Consider the following 18510-nt stretch of genomic DNA (forward strand, 5'->3'; position numbering starts at 1 on the left):
ACTACTACTACTACTACTACTACTACTACTACTACTACTACTACTACTACTACTACTACTACTACTACTACTACTACTACTACTACTACTACTACTACTACTACTACTACTACTACTACTACTACTACTACTACTACTACTACTACTACTACTACTACTACTACTACTACTACTACTACTACTACTACTACTACTACTACTACTACTACTATTACTACTACTACTACTACTACTACTACTACTACTACTACTACTACTACTACTACTACTACTACTACTTTGCTTTGTCCCTATAATAGCCATTTTCTATCCTCTTATCACCAAAAAATCTGTTTGAGTTGGTGTGATGTGAAACAATTAGCAAAAATATAAAATGCATAAATAGCATGTCTCTGATTGTGAAGCTGGATGCTAGCAGTATGTACCATATGGGAATGAGTAAATAAAATCAGTATTGCACTGTACTTTATTCCACTGAATAACTGTAGCAACAATTCCATGCATAATGCAGTAAAAATCTGGCTGAGTAGGAACCTTCCATGATAATTCTTATATTTAAAAATATCTTTTGATAACATGTCTTTAAAATTCATCTTTTAGCAATGCATTTCAGTATTGCTTCAAAAGATATCATTATCAATGTATTATTTGAATATCTTGGTGTTTTGTAGAATGGAGGAGGAACCTCTGAACAGATGACTAGCAAGATGAGAACAATCCAGGAAGATACAGTGAAGGAGAATGGATCAACAAAGCCATCCCAGCAGACGTCAGAGGTAATAGCGGATCTGTTGGACTTGGAGTTTGAACTGAACAGTATTCAGCAAGGAATCCATCAAATGGAGAGGATAACACCCTCTGATCCATTTGGCCCTTCCACCACCAAAGAGGATCCATTTGCTAGTGATCCCTTCGGTGACTCTTTTGCCCCCCCTTCAACTATTTTTCCTCCTGCTAAGCCAGCAAAACAGCAACAACAACAACAACAACCTGTTGCTATCTTGCCTCCTCCTCCTTCTGCAAAGGACTCGAGTCGTTCTTCACGAGATCCTTTCAATGTTCCTTCTGCTGCACGCCATTCTAGCCAACGAACGACTGCTCGCACGCCGCCCGCAGCTGCAGCTTCCGCTTCTGCCGTGACTAGCATTAGTAAGCCTTCACCACCAGTTCAACCAGCTCCAGTTCAGCAACAAGAAAAGCATTGGTTTGATCAGGAGACAGAGTCCTTGTTCGACGAAGGTGAATTAGTTACTCCTCCTCTGCCATCCGGCACCAACGTACAGAGTTTTACAACCATTCCACCTCCAGTAGATCAAGTAAGACTCACTTTATTGTATCTTCCTTAGTAATGATAGTGCTGTGCTGTTTTGTAACTGTGTTGCAGTTGTATAGAAAGTATTAAACACACATAAGATGGTGAACCATAGCATGGCATAACACTGTAGGAAATATTTCTTTATATTCTTTGTTACAGACACGAAAATGCTCTAATGTTGAAATTACCTGCTGATAAAAAAGCAGTACAGTATATAAGAACTGATTTAATCAGATGATATTAGATCATTTCAGAAACTACCTAACTGAATGGTTCACTAAGGGTAGATAATTTGTCCCTCTCCATTTACATTGATGATAATAACCCGAGTTAATTTATCGTTCATCATAATATATCTCTGAAAATGTGTGTAAAATGCAAATTGTAAACTATTTTCTTCATATAAACCATGTGTGAGCATGTAAGGATCCACTTAATAACTTCCAAAAGAGTAAAGTAATTCCCCTCTTCATACAAATCAAAATCTTCACAAAATTTCAGTTTTAACTTTTTCAATCCAGAAAGTGCTGCCAAATACACAAATAAAAACTGCCCATAAATCTAAAGCCTGAGTCAGTTTGTGTAAGAATGTTCAAAGAAGCATACGAAAAACATAGACTGTCAACTTATATTTTATTCTTATCTGTTTGGAAAATGTTGTTCTTGTTCATTGAATGTTGGTAAATAACTTTCAAATGACATATTCCTTATAGCCATAAAACTTTTCAAAGAATAAATACTGTAAAATTCTATTTTTGATCATGGGAATAATTTCATATGCTCTATTTTTGTTCACTATGGATTTAAAAGAATCTTCTACTATACGTTGAATGAAATTTGCATCTTTAATATAGTTTTACATCATCATAGAACTCATGGAATGACTGGGTGCAGTAAGCTTATCCTCTGCTTCTGTTGCTCAACTTAGATTTCTTTCTGATGGATCTACTATCAACTCAGTCTTCATTTTTCCAAACCTTGTTCAGTTTAGTCAAGCTACTTTTTCCTTGGTGTTCCCTTGGGTCTCATGTCAACAATCAAAGCTTTTAGTAATTTTCTGACTATTCCTGTGATTCCATCCAATGGAACAGGGTTTCATACAGTTTTTCTGTTATACTTGGACCTCTTTTAATTATATGTTTTTTTTGTTAGGTCATCAGCCCAGAGGCTGGTTGGATCCTCAAATAGCACCACCCATGAGAGCACCAAAATGAGGTGTACTAGGCAAGAGGTAGTTTGCCATTGCTTTCCCTACTGGGCCAGAAAGTGCTACTGCAGCACGATTAACCCTATGAGCAACACCTTGCATAACACTCAAACGTACTAGTCGTACTCTGAATGTCATTACTTAGCACCACCCATACCCCAGCAGCTTCCATATAGTCACAGCCATGGATGAGACTGGGACTTCGGTGGAAGCTACACTTTACTCTGGCCTGTGCCAAGTGATGGATGCAAAAGTACTGCATCCATCAAGAAATGACAGCAGGCAATTTAATTATATATTGTCTGAAATTTATCATATTTTATGGACTGTACTGTATTGTAAGAATATGTTTGCTTGATGTGTTTGCGCACTCCTACAGTATAATGTATTTGAGGTTCATTTAAACATCAGTATAGGAAAATAAGCACATTGAAAATTGTTCTGATGGACTGCATATCCATATGTGGCTGGGAGGTGTGACCAGTCTTAAGGAAGATAATGGATAGGAAGAACATTGTCAGATATGAGGAATTATTTCTTACGTGATGATACATGGCATCCAAACTACTCTTTTATTTAAAAACTCTCACATGCATTGTCTGCAACATGAACCATGGATAACTTGGTGGAAAACTAGTGATGATGTCATTCAGCAATTACACTCTTCCAATAATAGAATACCAAAAAGAATCCTTCTCTCTCTTTTATTTATTTATTGATTTATCTTATAAATAAGATAACTAATAAATTATTTATTCATTTTCAAAGCACAACATTCTACTACACTGAGCACTTCTCACTGCTACCAGGCAAAGTAATGCACAGTTGCTCAAGAAAAGAATGAGCGCATGATATTGTGTAAGTTCTTCTCAGGTACACTTTTCTCATAAACAATTGAACCAATACATATGTTTGCTGTGGGCATCCACAAGAATTGTACCTGCATGGGAGGTGAGTTATATTTTGATAATATTTAAAATTAAATCTGATTAAATATAACTGCGAGGATCATACAATACCTTGTGCTCATCATTTTTGAGTGACTATACATAAACTTTGAAAATAAATATGGCAAACATAACAAACAAGTAAAAAAAGATAATCAGATAAATAAAAATAACCACTGTTTAAATTGAAAACCATGAAAATATTCATGTCCATAACAAAGTTTTTATGGTGGTGAACCACTTCAAATTGACTTATTATTTAAGAACTCATTCTAGAACTCATGTTAAACAGGATGTGAGAGGCATGTTTTCTTCTACTTGCTTATTCATGAGATTTCTAAAAGTATTAGATCTATTTAGTATGTTCAGTAATGATTGACACTCCCCCTATAACTCCTGCAAAGTAGCAGTTTGAAATGTGTGGCGATGTATGCGTGAAAAATAGACTATAGTACTGTCTGCTGCCATCATAGAGAAGACAACATGGAAGCAGACAAGCATGGGCAAATGGACAGTGTGGTTTCTCTGGAGGAAAGGGGTGACTGCTTCAGACATCCACAAGAAATTAGTAGCCGTATGTGGGGAAACAGCACCAAGCCGCAGAACCATGTTTCATTGGGTATCAGAGTTCAGAGACGGCAGGGACTGTACTGAAAAACAGAAAATCACTGGGCGTCCAGCAACTGCACACAAACAAAACAATGCCCAGTGTGTCAATGACTTAATAATGGGGCACAGGCAAATCACGTTTGATAAACTAGAGAAGGCAACAGGTTTATCACACGGAACCCTCCACACCATCGTCCATGAGGATTTGAAGATGAAGAAGGAGTGTGCACTATGAGTGCCCCATTCCCTCACCATTGTGCAGAAACAGAAGCGTGTGGAGATATGCCAACAGTTGGTGCATCGGTACAGTGCAGATGCAACAGAGTTCTTTGAGCGTCTGGTCACTGTCGATGAGTCATGGTTCTTCCACAGACTCTAGAAATGAAATGCCAGTGTAACGAGTGGAAACATACTGGGAGCTCTCATCCCAAGAAAACACAGCTGGGACTATTCGTGCACTATTCACCACCATTGGAGAACTTCATGCAGCAGTGGTGCCAGGACACCCCCAAAGAATGGTTTGCTGCGCAAATACAAAACCTGCCGGAATGATGGTAAAAGTGCATAGACATTGGCAGGGAATGGCTGTAATATAATCTGTATTTGTTTGTTCAGAAAATGGTTCCTGTGAACATGAAAGAATTATAGTGCCAATCATTTCTGAACGCCCCAAGTATTTTTGCTCCAATATCCAAATTCTATGGTCTGTTTGATCCTAGTGCAGTACAAAGTTTAATCCTGGTTAGTAAATATGTTGAAGTATCAGGTCATATAGAGAGATAGGAACAGGAAAAGGAACATGTAATAGGACAAACACAATGACTGGTCAGAAGAGGGAGCACCAGAAAGACGACACTACTGTAGGACAAATATGGGAAAACAAAAGGACAAGGACAATCTCCACATCTTCATACACTAACTAACTAACTAACCCCATGGCACTACAGCCCTGAAGGGCCTTGGCCTACCAAGTGACTGCTGCTCAGCCCAAAGTCCTGCAGATTACAAGATGTCGTGTGGTCAGCATGATGAATCCTCTTGGCCGTTATTCTTGGCTTTCTAGACTGGGGCCGCTATCTCACCATCAGATAGCTCCTCAATTCCTATTATGTAGGCTGAGTGGACCTCGAACCAGTCCTCAGATCCAGATAAAAATCCCTGACCTGGTCGGGAACTGAACCCGGGCCTCCGGGTAAGAAGCAAGCATGCTACCCCTACACCACGGGGCCGGCACATCTTCATACACTCCCACCTTAAAATAGGCTCTCTCCTCATCAAACCCAGTTCTTCTAGATCCATCTCTTTATATGTGACTATCTCTTTAAATGGTGTGACTACTAAACTACAGGCGGTAATTAAATTGCCTAGTTGAGCAACATTTCGCACGTCATCAGAAACAAAATAATACATAGTTCTGAAACTACATGAGTTAGTGCTTTGAAATTTTCAGGGTGACTTAAAAGACATGTACTTTGTTTCTCCATGGTGATTAATGGTCACAGATTGCACTTTCAATAGACGTAGCTGCAGGGATGTATAGTCGAGACCATTTATTGCAACATTGCTTTTAACGCCATATTGGATATAACGGCAAAATCTAATGGTCCCGTTCAAATACTATATAAACACTGTATTTAAGAACTCACTTAGTATGACATTGCTTATTACAACATTTTGTATAAAACAGCGTATTTTGATCACATTTTTGGAGAAATGTATCGGCTATAACTTCCAATGTTGATATTTGTTTGTAACGTGTTTGGGGATTACCGACTACAATGTAATATTTATTATTGTAGATTTCAAATGACTCTGTTAAATAGTCAAGACAAGCATCACTGCAAAGATGTCACAAAGTAAAAGGAAAGTGTTTAATATTGTACAAAATTCACACATAATAATACAATAAGAAATTTGGAATACAAACGTCAGCATCGCAAAGGATTTGTGTGTATCACACTGATTGGTTTCTACAATTTCAAAGGTCAGAGAGAAAACCCAGACTTTTTTCAAAGAAAATTATTTAAAAATCAAGTGTGCCACAATATCTTATCCTAAGGACATTAAAGAATCCTAACTTAAATGGTTTAAGCAGCAAAGAACAAATAATGTACCAAACAATGGATCTATTCTTCAAGTGATATCCAATGAAATTCCTCGTAGTCCCCTTCAACAAATACTGTTCTATAAATAGAGTACTTCTTTCAGTTACGTTTTTTTAAGATTGAACTTAATTGTGTTAATTAACCATATAAGTGTGCAGCCTAAAACTTACAGACATGACAACAAAACAACAAAAACGGTTACATGACTATCGGCTATAACGACCGTTAATTGACGGTCCCTCCGGTTTTGTTATAACCGTTTTTGACTGTAAAAATATAACATCACTATAACTGACCACACATATATATTTTCATTCAACACAATTACAATGACATTCAAAATACATACACAATAATTTATAATCAACCTGTGAAGCAGTATCAGTATGGTACGACTGATCTACGATAGCTCGCTATATTAACAACTGACTGTCAAAACATCACTAAACCATGATTGATCTGCCGAAGCAGTATCAACAATACAACTCCATAACAACTCACTGCCAACCTGCTACAGTCGCGGTTTCAAAACAACTGAACTACGATAACATCACCAACTGACATGCATCTCTGTACAACTCACTTACAAACATATACTGGCTAGGATTCTAGATAGTTACGCTTTCTTACAATGTAGTATTACTACAAGATACCTGGAAGTTGGGCATTTAAACTTATTGAGAAACCGTTGACAGATCTTCATCTTAGAGCAGGGAAAAAATCAAGATAAACAGAGGAAAGGGGAAGATACAAAAATGTAAATGTGAAGAAGCCTGTTGAGTCGTTGGAAAAAAGTTGGATATTCATTAATGATTTCTGAAATTCTTGTACTCTCATAGAGAAGTGATCCTGTTTATGGATATGTGCACATAAATATACACAGTATAGATTCTCTTTAATCTAAACTATGCTAATTCAAAAATCTGCTTAATCCAGTGGCGAAGCATGAACGTTTTTGTAGGGTAGGCTGAGATATAATGAATCTTGAAAATAACAAACGTGCTCAATTCCTAAAAAAATCACAGCCTTATTCTACTAGAAAGGTCACATCCATTAACCCATTAGAGGTTGAGACCTCCTTCCCTTCAAGAGATATACACTTCACTCATACCAGGTAAGGAAAAAATTTAAAATAGAAGAAATCTTAATTAAATTGTATTTTTCACTTACACATTAATAAGAGAGCAGATGTTATTTCAGATTAATAAAAAGAAATCTTCACGGCTCCATAAGTGTGTATATAAGTACATAAATAAGTTCTTAGAAAGTATTACACATGTTATTGCTAGGCCTATTATGTTTGGAAATCGTTTAAAGTTAAAAAATTGTAACTAAGGACCAGTAAATAAGCTCACATTATCAAATGATTCCCTGATTGACATTGTAAACACGATGAAACTTTTTAATTACATAGGCCCAACATTGAGTTATGCACTGTAATAATAATAATAACAATAATAATAATAATAATAATAATAATAATAATAATAATAATAATAATATTAATAATTGAGCTTGCGTGGCCTTGATGATAACAGGTACTGTAATATCAATTGCACACAGACTTTATGACTTTGCGCACCTCCCGGAAATATTATATTATTAAAATGCCAGGAATTTTCATCAAGAAATACATGCATATTATAAATTAAATTAATTCGACAAGGAGTATAGACAAATTATTGCATCATAACTCACCATTAAACTTTTTTGTAGATAAAATCGATCGTTCTGTCCTTTTCCCGGGTGTAGATTACGATAACTCTAGAAATGAATTATTGACGTTTCGAAGAAGATTTAACAGTTCTCTTCTCTATAGCCAAAATTGCCAAATTGGATGGTCTATCATTAGTCATTGTGTTGCGGAGCAGTCATTGAAGCAGTCATTGCGGAATTGAAAGTAGCAAGGAAAGTAGTTTTATGCATTCAGACAGCACAGTTTTTAATCCATTATGTGTAATGTATTTGAATAGATCCACACTACTATAAATGAACATAATTTCTCCTGTCAGTTTTTCATGATTGAAGAATGGATACACTTAAACAGCTTTTCAAGAATAGATGTCAGGAAATTATTTGGCCTACTGTAATACAAAATTTTTTCCTTATCTACCAGTTCTGTAAACTCTAGCTTCTGAAAGTCCTGGAATCTGGTTTCCAAGTTTACTACTATAGTGTCGGCTATTAAATTGCAAGTCTCCTAAATTTCTGTTTTCCTACTTCATTTAGAAGAATTTTAGGTTCGCCTGCAGAATTTAGGAGAGAGTTAGCTTTCTTTATGCAGGCAAGAAATACTTCTTTGCATCTTACTTTTTTAACAGCCTTGGTGCAATTTTCATTTTTGAACTTGCAGTTTCTTATATCTATGGTTTTGTTTTGCAGGATGTCTCATATGATGAAAAATCAAATTATAAAGCTGCAGCAGAAAAAAAAGTCAGATCATTTAATATATTGCCGAGTCAATTACCTGATATAAGGAGTTATCATCCCAACAACCAATGTTTGTAATATCATGAAATGTGGCTTTTAGTTCTGCATAGTGAAGAATAATTGTTGCTATAGCATGTGATTTTGTTTCACATGTGCTTGGCAATTCGAAATTGCTTGCTCTAAGAAGATCACTTCTTTTATTAGAATGGCTAAAGAAGTATGAAATCCTTCGAGATTTGCTTAAAAAATCTTAACTTGCATAATTGTTTCACAAGCATAGAGCAGAACCAAATTTAATGGATACGCATAACAATGGATGAAAAGGGTATGAGGATATTCTTGTTTTACAATATGGTTAACACTAGCATTTTTACGTGCCATTGCACTGCAGCCAACATAAGTTTGGGATATTAATTTCTCTATCGAGATCTTCCATGTTTTGAGGGCGTCAAGCTAAACAGTGGTTATACCTTGAGCGCTTCGGTCTTTTGAAACATCATAAAATCTGATGAATCTGTCTTCAATTTCTCCAACAGAAAATAACACTCATTTGACTTGTAGTTGAGATATGCGTGGTTTCATCTGCCTGTATAGAAATAAACGGATTATTTTCAAACTCACTAAAGATCTGTTCTTGAACTACTTCCGTAATGCATACGAGTAATTCATTTTGTGTGTCAGAAGAAGTGCCTTTATATACCCCATCGGCTAATAAATTATTTTTCATATATGGTTCCTCCTCTGCAAAGAAATCCAATAATTCTAAATAATTGCCTTTGTTTAAAGACGTCTCAGATTCTTTGTGATCTTAGAGATCTAACTCATCCCGCACTAGGAAACAAAGTGTTGAAATCAGTCTTTTCATTATATTCCTATTTCACTCGACTCTTTCATTGTGTTTCAAAGCTGCCAGATGTATCGCCTCAGAAAGAGCATGGTCAATTCTAGCTGTACCTAGCTGATTGTATTTAACAGCTGTTGTGATGTGTGCAATGGAACATTAATGTATTTTTGCCTTTTAAAGACATTTTTAAAGACTTCCCTCACCAACCCCTATTTTGCAACATTAAAAATTGTCTTTATCAAAGAGCACACAATAAAAACAATATAGTCTGTTTCGGGTAGCACTGACACTTAACCGTGGTTTCGATTCATACCATTGTCTCTAAAAACATCTTACAAATTTTCCATCAGTTTTCAAATGGATAAGCTTGGTTTCCTCCAAGGAGAGTTGAGGAAAAAATGTTGGATTTTTGATAAGAAAATTCAATGGATCTAGTTTAAATTGAACACATCCATTGAAATGCATGTGTAGTGAAGATTAGCCCACTAGAAACTGTTGTTTGTGTTCAGCTACACTCTCTCTCTCTCTCTCTCTCCCTCTTCACTGCACTTAAATTCCACCCTGACAGTACACACTTTTGTAACTTTCACACTGTAGTCAATCCCATTATTCACAACACAAATTTGCCTCCTAAAAGGACTGCCAACATGTTGAAACAGCACATTTAAAAAAAATTAAGTTATGTATTTCAAAGTAACACACCATGAGATTATCTTAAATTCATTCTTATTCTACAAATGAAGTCATGTATTTCAAAGTAACACACCAAAAACTGTTATCTTAAATTCATTTTGTGCAGGTGTCTGAGTCCTCTTCAGATTTATGTCACATGTTCGATAATTTTACATGTCATTGCTATCTTGTATTAAACATCATTGACAACCTTGTATCCCTTATGTTTCATTATACTGTACTGTTTTAATTCTCCCAAACACCCCTAGATTGTAGTAGTTGCTAACAACCAGCTCAGTGGACAATCATCCTTGTAGGTTTCTCCCACTACGATGACCAGCAGCTCCTTGGGCAAGCCTAAATGCGCATGTTTATGAGATACATCCCCTCTTCACCCCATCCATCTAGTAGTTGCTACTGCTTGTGCACGAAGCGGGCTGAGTTGAGCTGAATAGCTATTGGCTGTCAGCAAAGACATGTGTTAGGCAGCATGAGTTCAAATATATAGTATTTGAAATATCAATAGAAATACACTAATAAGAGCGGAAGAAAGCTAATTTGGGAATTTAAGTGTAGGCTCAGCCTTAGAGCCTTAAGGGGTGCCTTGCCCCTGACTTAATCTCAATAAAAGTAGAAGAAAAGTAAAATTTATTTTAAAATAAAATTTATTGTAACAGTACAAAGTAGCAAAAAGAAACAGTGTATAAATTCACTAGGTTGTTTTGCTTTCAAAAATAATTAAAATAGAACAGTTCTATGGTTTTGGCTGGAGGAATGTTTTCAAGGCAGGCTATATCATCATACATGGGCCAGGAGTCAAAGAGCAGGGTGCATTTTCTGTATGAGAATGGGATGAAAACTTCTGTACACCAGAGTTTCAGTTCATTTCACTTCCCCCCGCCATTTTCCCCGATTTAGTGACAGTGATTTTTAAGTTACCTGGTATTGTCTTTAAATATTTGCTTCAGTACTCTCAGATCAAACATTCCTGTGCTGTCCTGTAGCACAGAGAAGAATTTTGGTAACAGACAGCCATCCATGCTAATTGTGGGCATTGTGATATAAGAAAATGTCAGGGCACTAATGGATTGAGCTACCATTTCTATTTGCTTCTCACCAACAAAGGACATAGTCCATTGTGCTCTAGCTTCATTATACATGCACTTCATGCACAAACCAAATTTGGTTGGAGTTGTAAATTGAAGGTGAAGCATAATCCATAAATTAAGCTCTAGCTTTCTCTAAGAAGTCCTCAGCTGCTGTCTGTTTGTTTTCTTATTCACGATTTATGTATGTACTAGCTGATGTACCCGTGCTTCGCTACGGGATTCTCAGAAAGACTGACTTTGTGGTTTTCCTAACTGAAATCAACATAGGTCATTACAAAAATGTAAGTATGAATGTAGCGATTGAGAGCAATGCTATCATATAAAATACTCGATCAAATGGAAAGCCGCACGTTTTATCACTTTTAACGAACAGTGCTGCGGTTAGATTGCGGTGCCAATTTAATAGTCCAAAGTTCCAGAGCTGGGATGACCAGGCCGCAGATTGCCATGAACACTCATCTGCCATTATTCCGCTAAATATGCACACTGTTCATTCCAATCAGTGCCTCAGAGTAGGGATTGAATAGCCCGAATGCTATGATGATCCAGTGTGTTACGTACTAGTAGTATCAGAAAATTTATAAACCAGGGGAATGGCATGCTAAATAAGAAGGTCATCTAACTCCCCAGCTACTTCCCATCAATATTCAGGCAGGCTGTTACACTGTGTACGACTGGGCGAGTTGACCGTGTGGTTAGCGATGCGTAGCTGTGAACTTGCATCCGAGAGATAGTGGATTTGAACCCCATTGTCGGCAGCGCTGATGATGGTATTCCGTGGTTTCCCACTTTCACACCAGTCAAATACTGGGCCTGTACCTTAATTAAGGCCTAAGGCACTCCTAGCCCTTTCCTATCCCATCATCGCCATAAAACCTATCTATGTTGGTGTGACGTAAATCAAATAAAAAAATACTCTATGCAGCAGTAATCCTATCTACCGGAGATGAGGGGCAACAGAAGACACAAAGCACATCACTACAAACAATGGTCAATGTAATGTTATTGTTGATCAATGTTATGAGCTTTCTATATTGTAAGCCTACAGATTTAGTTTTCTTTCGACTCTGTGATTTGTAAAATATTTTATACTGTAAACTGTAGTTTCTTATTTTCCGACTTTACATACCGATTTTCATTAAATACTGTTTACCCATTTTCTCGTTACTCGGCGCTGATATGGACTTGGTAACAAAAATCCAAATTCATGAATATCTTTGTGATCATAGCCAGTACGGTAACAATGTATAAGATATGAATAATAGAAAATTTAATACTATATAACATTAGTTATGTAGCATTCATCGATTACACCTCTAATAAAAAATATTTGAGAATTACATTTTAGGCCTTCCCCTAAACTACCATTTCACTCAGCGTGAATAAAATAATTTACAGCTTATACTATAGCGACTTATTTCCTGACTTTGCATACCGATTTTCATCAAGACAGGACTACCAATAACAACAATATTTGAGAATTAAATTTTAGGCCTTCCCCTAAACTACCATTTTTCTCAGCGTGAATACAATTATTGACAGCCTAGATTGTAGCAATTTATTCCCCAACTTTGCATACCCATTTTCTTTAAAATACGACCACTAATAACATAAATAGTTGAGAATTCAATTTTAGGCCTTCCCCTAAACTACCATTTCACTCAGCGTGAGTAAAATGATTTATAGCCTAGATTGTAGAGGCTCATCCCCCGACTTCACATACCGATTTTCATTAAATTCTCTTCAACCGTTTTCTCGTGATGCGTGTACATACATACATACAGACAGACAGACAGACAGACAGACAGACAGACAGACAGACAGAAATTACGGAAAAGTAAAAAGTGCATTTTCTTGTTACTATGGACATGACCGATACAGAAATACATTATTTTCAAATTCTGAGCAATGTACAGACAAAACTCTTATTTTATATATATAGACTAGCTGATATACCCGTGCTTCGCTACGGGATTCTCAGAAAGACTGACTTCGTGGTTTTCCTAAACTGAAATCAACATAGGTCATTACAAAAACGTAAGTATGAATGTAGCGATTAAAAGCAATGCTATCATATAAAATACTCGATCAAATGGAAAGCCGCACGTTTTATCACTTTTAACGAACAGTGCTGCGGTTAGATTGCGGTGCCAATCTAATAGCCCAAAGTTCCAGAGCTGGGATGACCAGGCCGCAGATTGCCATGAACACTCATCTGCCATTATTCCGCTAAATATGCACACTGTTCATTCCAATCAGTGCCTCAGAGTAGGGATAGAATAGCCCGAATGCTATGATGATCCAGTGTGTTACGTACCAGTAGTATCAGAAAATTTATAAACCAGGGGAATGGCATGCTAAAGAAGAAAGTTATCTAACTCCCCAGCTACTTCCCATCAACATTCAGGCAGGCTGTTACACTCTGTACGACTGGGCGAGTTGACCGTGTGGTTAGCGGTGCGCAGCTGTGAGCTTGCATCCGAGAGATAGTGGATTCGAACCCCATTGTCGGCAGCGCTGATGATGGTATTCCGTGGTTTCCCACTTTCACATCAGTCAAATGCTGGGCCTGTATCTTAATTAAGGCCTAAGGCACTCCTAGCCTTTTCCTATCCCATCGTCGCCATCTATGTCGGTGCGACGTAAATCAAATAAAAAATACTCTGTACGCAGCAGTAATCCTATCTACAGGAGATGAGGGGCAACAGATGACACAAAGCACATCACGACAAACAATGGTCAATGTAATGTTATTGTTGATCAATGTTATGAGCTTTCTATATTGTAGGCCTTCACATTTAGTTTTCTTTCGACTCTGTGATTTGTAAAATATTTTATACCATAAACTGTAGTTTCCTATTCTCCGACTTAACATACCGATTTTCATTAAATACTGTTTACCCATTTCTGGTTACTCGGAGCTGATATGGTCTTAGTAACAAAAAATCCAAAACCATGAATATCTTTGTAATCATAGCCAGTACGGTAACAATGTATAACACATGAATAATAGGAAATTTAATACTATATAACCCTAGTTATGTAGCATTCATCGATTACACCTCTAATAAGAAATATTTGAGAATTACATTTTAGGCCTTCCCCTAAACTACCATTTCACTCAGCGTGAATAAAATAATTTACAGCCTAGACTATAGTGACTTATTTCCTGACTTTGCATACCGATTTTCATCAAGATAGGACAACTAATAACAACAATATTTGAGAATTATATTTTAGGCCTTCCCCTAAACTACCATTTTTCTCAGCGTGAATACAATTATTGATAGCCTAGATTGTAGCAACTTATTCCCCAACTTTGCATACCCATTTTCTTTAAAATACGACCACTAATAACATAAATAGTTGAGAATTCAATTTTAGGCCTTCCCCTAAACTACCATTTCACTCAGCGTGAGTAAAATGATTTATAGCCTAGATTGTAGAGGCTCATCCCCCGACTTCACATACCGATTTTTATTAGTCCACTAATAACATAAATAGTTGAGAATTCAATTTTAGGCCTTCCCCTAAACTACCACTTCACTCAGCGTGAGTAAAATTATTTATAGCCTAGATTGTATAGGCTCATCCCCTGACTTCACATACCGATTTTCATTAAATTCTCTTCAACCGTTTTCTCGTGATGCATGTACATACATACAGACAGACAGACAGACATTACGGAAAAGTAAAAAGTGTATTTTCTTGTTACTATGGACATGATCGATACAGAAATACCATTATTTTCAAATTCTGAGCAATGTACAGACAAAACTCTTATTTTATATATATAGATGTGCGAGATATGAATTTCAAAACTTTCCTGCTTTTAATTTTGTATGTTTTCTTGGGCTTTCATGCAACAGAATCACAGAAGTTAAAACTTCCAATTATTAGCCCTTTTGAAATATGGACAGCCCACAGTCACAAGTCTTCGTAATTTACATTTTGTTTTCATCTTCTTGCTTCCCCAAAACAACAAGAATATCATTTTTTGAGTGTTATTTTCTCATGCTGGGTGGGATTTGCTGACAGAACTTCAACCTGTTTCTGCCACATGCACGATTTTCCTCTGTAACATCACCAAATGATATCTGCTGTGGACATTGCTGAATGAACGTTGCTTCTTACCACTGTGGTTGGGCCACTTCTCTTTTCTCTTGTACTCATAGCAAACAGTAGTCTCGCCTCTTCATCTCTGGACTGGGAAGATAGCTTGAAGAGATAGACTTGCCTGGTGATTGGCCTGTTGAATTGCCTAGATTGCAAATCGTCAACCTCTCAATCAAGGCTCGAGTATGGAGCTGTAAGACAGCTCATGCTAAGAGCATGGGTTTCCCTGTTGGCAAAATGAAAACAAGGTGTCATTGCTTTCACTGTCGCTATCATCTTGTATGTCTAGATATGTCCGAAGAAACACTACATCCTGAGTATTTTTCAGACCATAAGAGATTTTTTTTTTTTTTTTTTTACCCAGGAAATACAGCCTGAAACTTCCCTGCATCATATGGTCTGAAGGTGTATAGATATTTGTCTCTGGCTATATGGAAACTCACTTGTTAGATCAGCTATCTTAGGATTCCACCAAAGAAGGGGGGAGAGAAATGGAATGTTTTTCTGTCTCAGCTATATTGTTGGGTTGCAGATGCGAATAGTGCTCTAATCTATTTTTGAAAAGTTTGCACAGTGCTATTTAAGATATTTTTGTATTGTGTAGCATTTAAATTAGAAGTTGTAGAATATTGAAAAGAACACGACAAGAGGTAGAAAGACTATAGAAAATCAATGTAAAACAAGAACTAAAAGGTTTCCACCTATTCAGTAGGTACTCATTTATTGTAACCTAAAAGAGTTACATATATTTGAAACTAGTTTCTGTCTTGCTAGAGACCATCATCAGTTTAAATCCTAAAGGCAAGAATAGAATTGAATGATAATGTTTTCTTCTAATTTGAAGAATGCACTTCTTAAAAGACTAGGTTAACCACATCAAATATTAACACTTGTAGAATCTTAATGTTTTCTTCTAATTTGAAGAATGCACTTCTTAAACACTTAGAATATTAACACTTAGGGAATCTTCTTGAATTCAGTTCAGTTGAAATAAGTGTGAACAGAATAATGTTGATGGGAAAGTGTTGAGATGTTTATTTGTTTTTAATATGGATCTTTGAAAAATTTGAAAGAGCAAAAGCAAAGAAATAAAACAGAGTTGAATTGTAGATGAGAGGAGGAAGAAAATGGAGGTACTGTATAGTGTAGCCTGAGGTGGGGCTGAGCGATTTGGAATAGTGGGTGGTTACTAGAGGGAATTTGGAGAAAAATAAAAAAGATGGGGGTAGATTAAATTTCTTTTTATTGAGTTTGTTTTTTATGTTATCTTGTTATATCTGTCTTACACTGAACGTCAACAACATTTTATCTATTATAATTTATGTCTTGCCTTAACTTTGACTTTGACTGATGATGGTCTCTAGCAGGACCGAAACTAGTTTCAAATACAGTAGAGTCTCGATTATCCGACCTAAACGGGACCTGGAGTATGTCGGATCACTGAAAATGTTGGATAATACAGAACAACTTTGAAAATGAACTGAAACAAACAGGAAGGCTGTTCTCTAGTACTAAAACAATTACATGTTTTACGGTACTCTATTTATTGCATTATCAGTTCAATTGTACAGTGCATGCAGTATTGAACGAAAGCATTCCAAATGTTTTACGAAAAGAAACTTGTCAACAATGTCTGCTTGCCTGCTGATCCACGTTTTCTTGCTGTGAGATCCCGCCATGGACGAAAAATCAACACCTCCGTTGCGCTTGCTTCCGGCTGTTGCTCAACATAGGTTCACTGTGAGTCATCGTTTTCTCCTTTTGTTCTGCAATGCCTCGTTCTTCTTCATCATCATCCTCAATTTCATTAGCATTCACAAAATCAATAATATCAGGGTCAGTTAGTTCAAACAGCTGATCTTGTGCACATCACTTACTTACATCTTCAGTCGTAGCATCCTCACAGCCAGGAATGCAATTCAGTAAGGGCACAATATTTCCCATGTCTTCTTGTACCACCTCCTCTCAATGTTCAGCCTCACTCAACAGTATGTTCCAAGACTTTGCTAATGTCGTTGTTTCAACTTCTTCCAAGACTGCGCTATCCAGTATGCCACGTCTTTCATGTTGATTTGTTTTAACTTTTCTATCATGTCGTTGCCATTGTCCACTTCCTCTATCAGGGTTGAAAGGAGTTTCCGCCAATATTTCCTCTTCAATGTTTCCAGCACACCTTGGTCCATTGGCTGGCATAATGACATCACATTAGGAGGGAGGAACATGACTTTGATGTCACCACTTCTAAGTTGATCTTCATTTGGGTGTGATGAAGCAGTGTCTAGTAGAAGAAGAGCTTTCTAGGGAGATTGTTTGAAGCTAGAAATTTTTCTACATCTGGAACAAACTGTGTAAAAAAAAAAACGGTCTTTAAAGATGTCAGCAGACATCCAGGCAGCCTTCTGATTCATGTAATGGACTGGAAGAGCATTAACAGAAATGTTTTTAAATGCCCTAGGCTTCTTTGCTTTACTGATCATAAGCAATTTTGCTTTCAGGTTCCCAGTAACATTACTACAGGCAAGAACAGTAACTCTTTCCTTACTACGCTTGTAGCCAGGTGCAGACGTCTCGGCTTGGGCTGCGAGAGTTTTTGATGGCAGCATCTTTAAAATTAGCCCAGTCTCATCACAATTAAAAATCTGATCATCAGTTAATCCTTCAGCAAGAATTATTTCCTGAAATTCCTTTTTAAATTTCACAACCTCATCAGATTTAGCTGATAGTTTTTCTCCACAGATATTAAGCTGCCCAATGCCGTACCGTTTTTTCCACCGATCAAGCCACTCAGCACTGGCAGGAAACTCCTTCTGGAAATACACATTTTTATGCAGAATGGGGCCAGATATTGGCAGGCCCTTTTCCCGGTTTTGAGTGAACCAAAGAAATAGTGCTTCACTTACTTTTTTGTACTCGCATTTTCTCATTGTTTTTCTAATCTTCAGTGCATCACTTGTTGCTCTGGTAGAGCACCAATTTTCAATTTCTTCCCTTTTTTTTTTTCTCCCACTGTAACATGCCCAGCACTATAATCTGAAGTCACTTTTTGAAGAGTTTCCCCTTTGTCCAGTCTCTTTAATGCACTCAACTTGTCTTCCATAGAAACAGTCACTTTCTTCTGCTTACTCACCATACTCACAGAGGACATGAAAACTATAA

General features: G+C 36.8%; 1 protein-coding gene across 1 annotated transcript in view; it reads left to right on the top strand.

Annotated features, from left to right (window-relative positions):
* Dab (DAB adaptor protein) overlaps positions 1 to 18510 on the top strand; it is a 104983-nt gene that overhangs the window by 39183 nt on the left and 47290 nt on the right. The window contains exon 5 of the mRNA XM_068227811.1: positions 672 to 1316. Coding sequence (XP_068083912.1) covers positions 672 to 1316 — 645 coding nt within the window. The remainder of the gene's footprint in view (positions 1 to 671; positions 1317 to 18510) is intronic.

Source organism: Anabrus simplex, chromosome 5, assembly GCF_040414725.1.
Source record: "Anabrus simplex isolate iqAnaSimp1 chromosome 5, ASM4041472v1, whole genome shotgun sequence".
Lineage (NCBI taxonomy): Eukaryota > Metazoa > Arthropoda > Insecta > Orthoptera > Tettigoniidae > Anabrus > Anabrus simplex.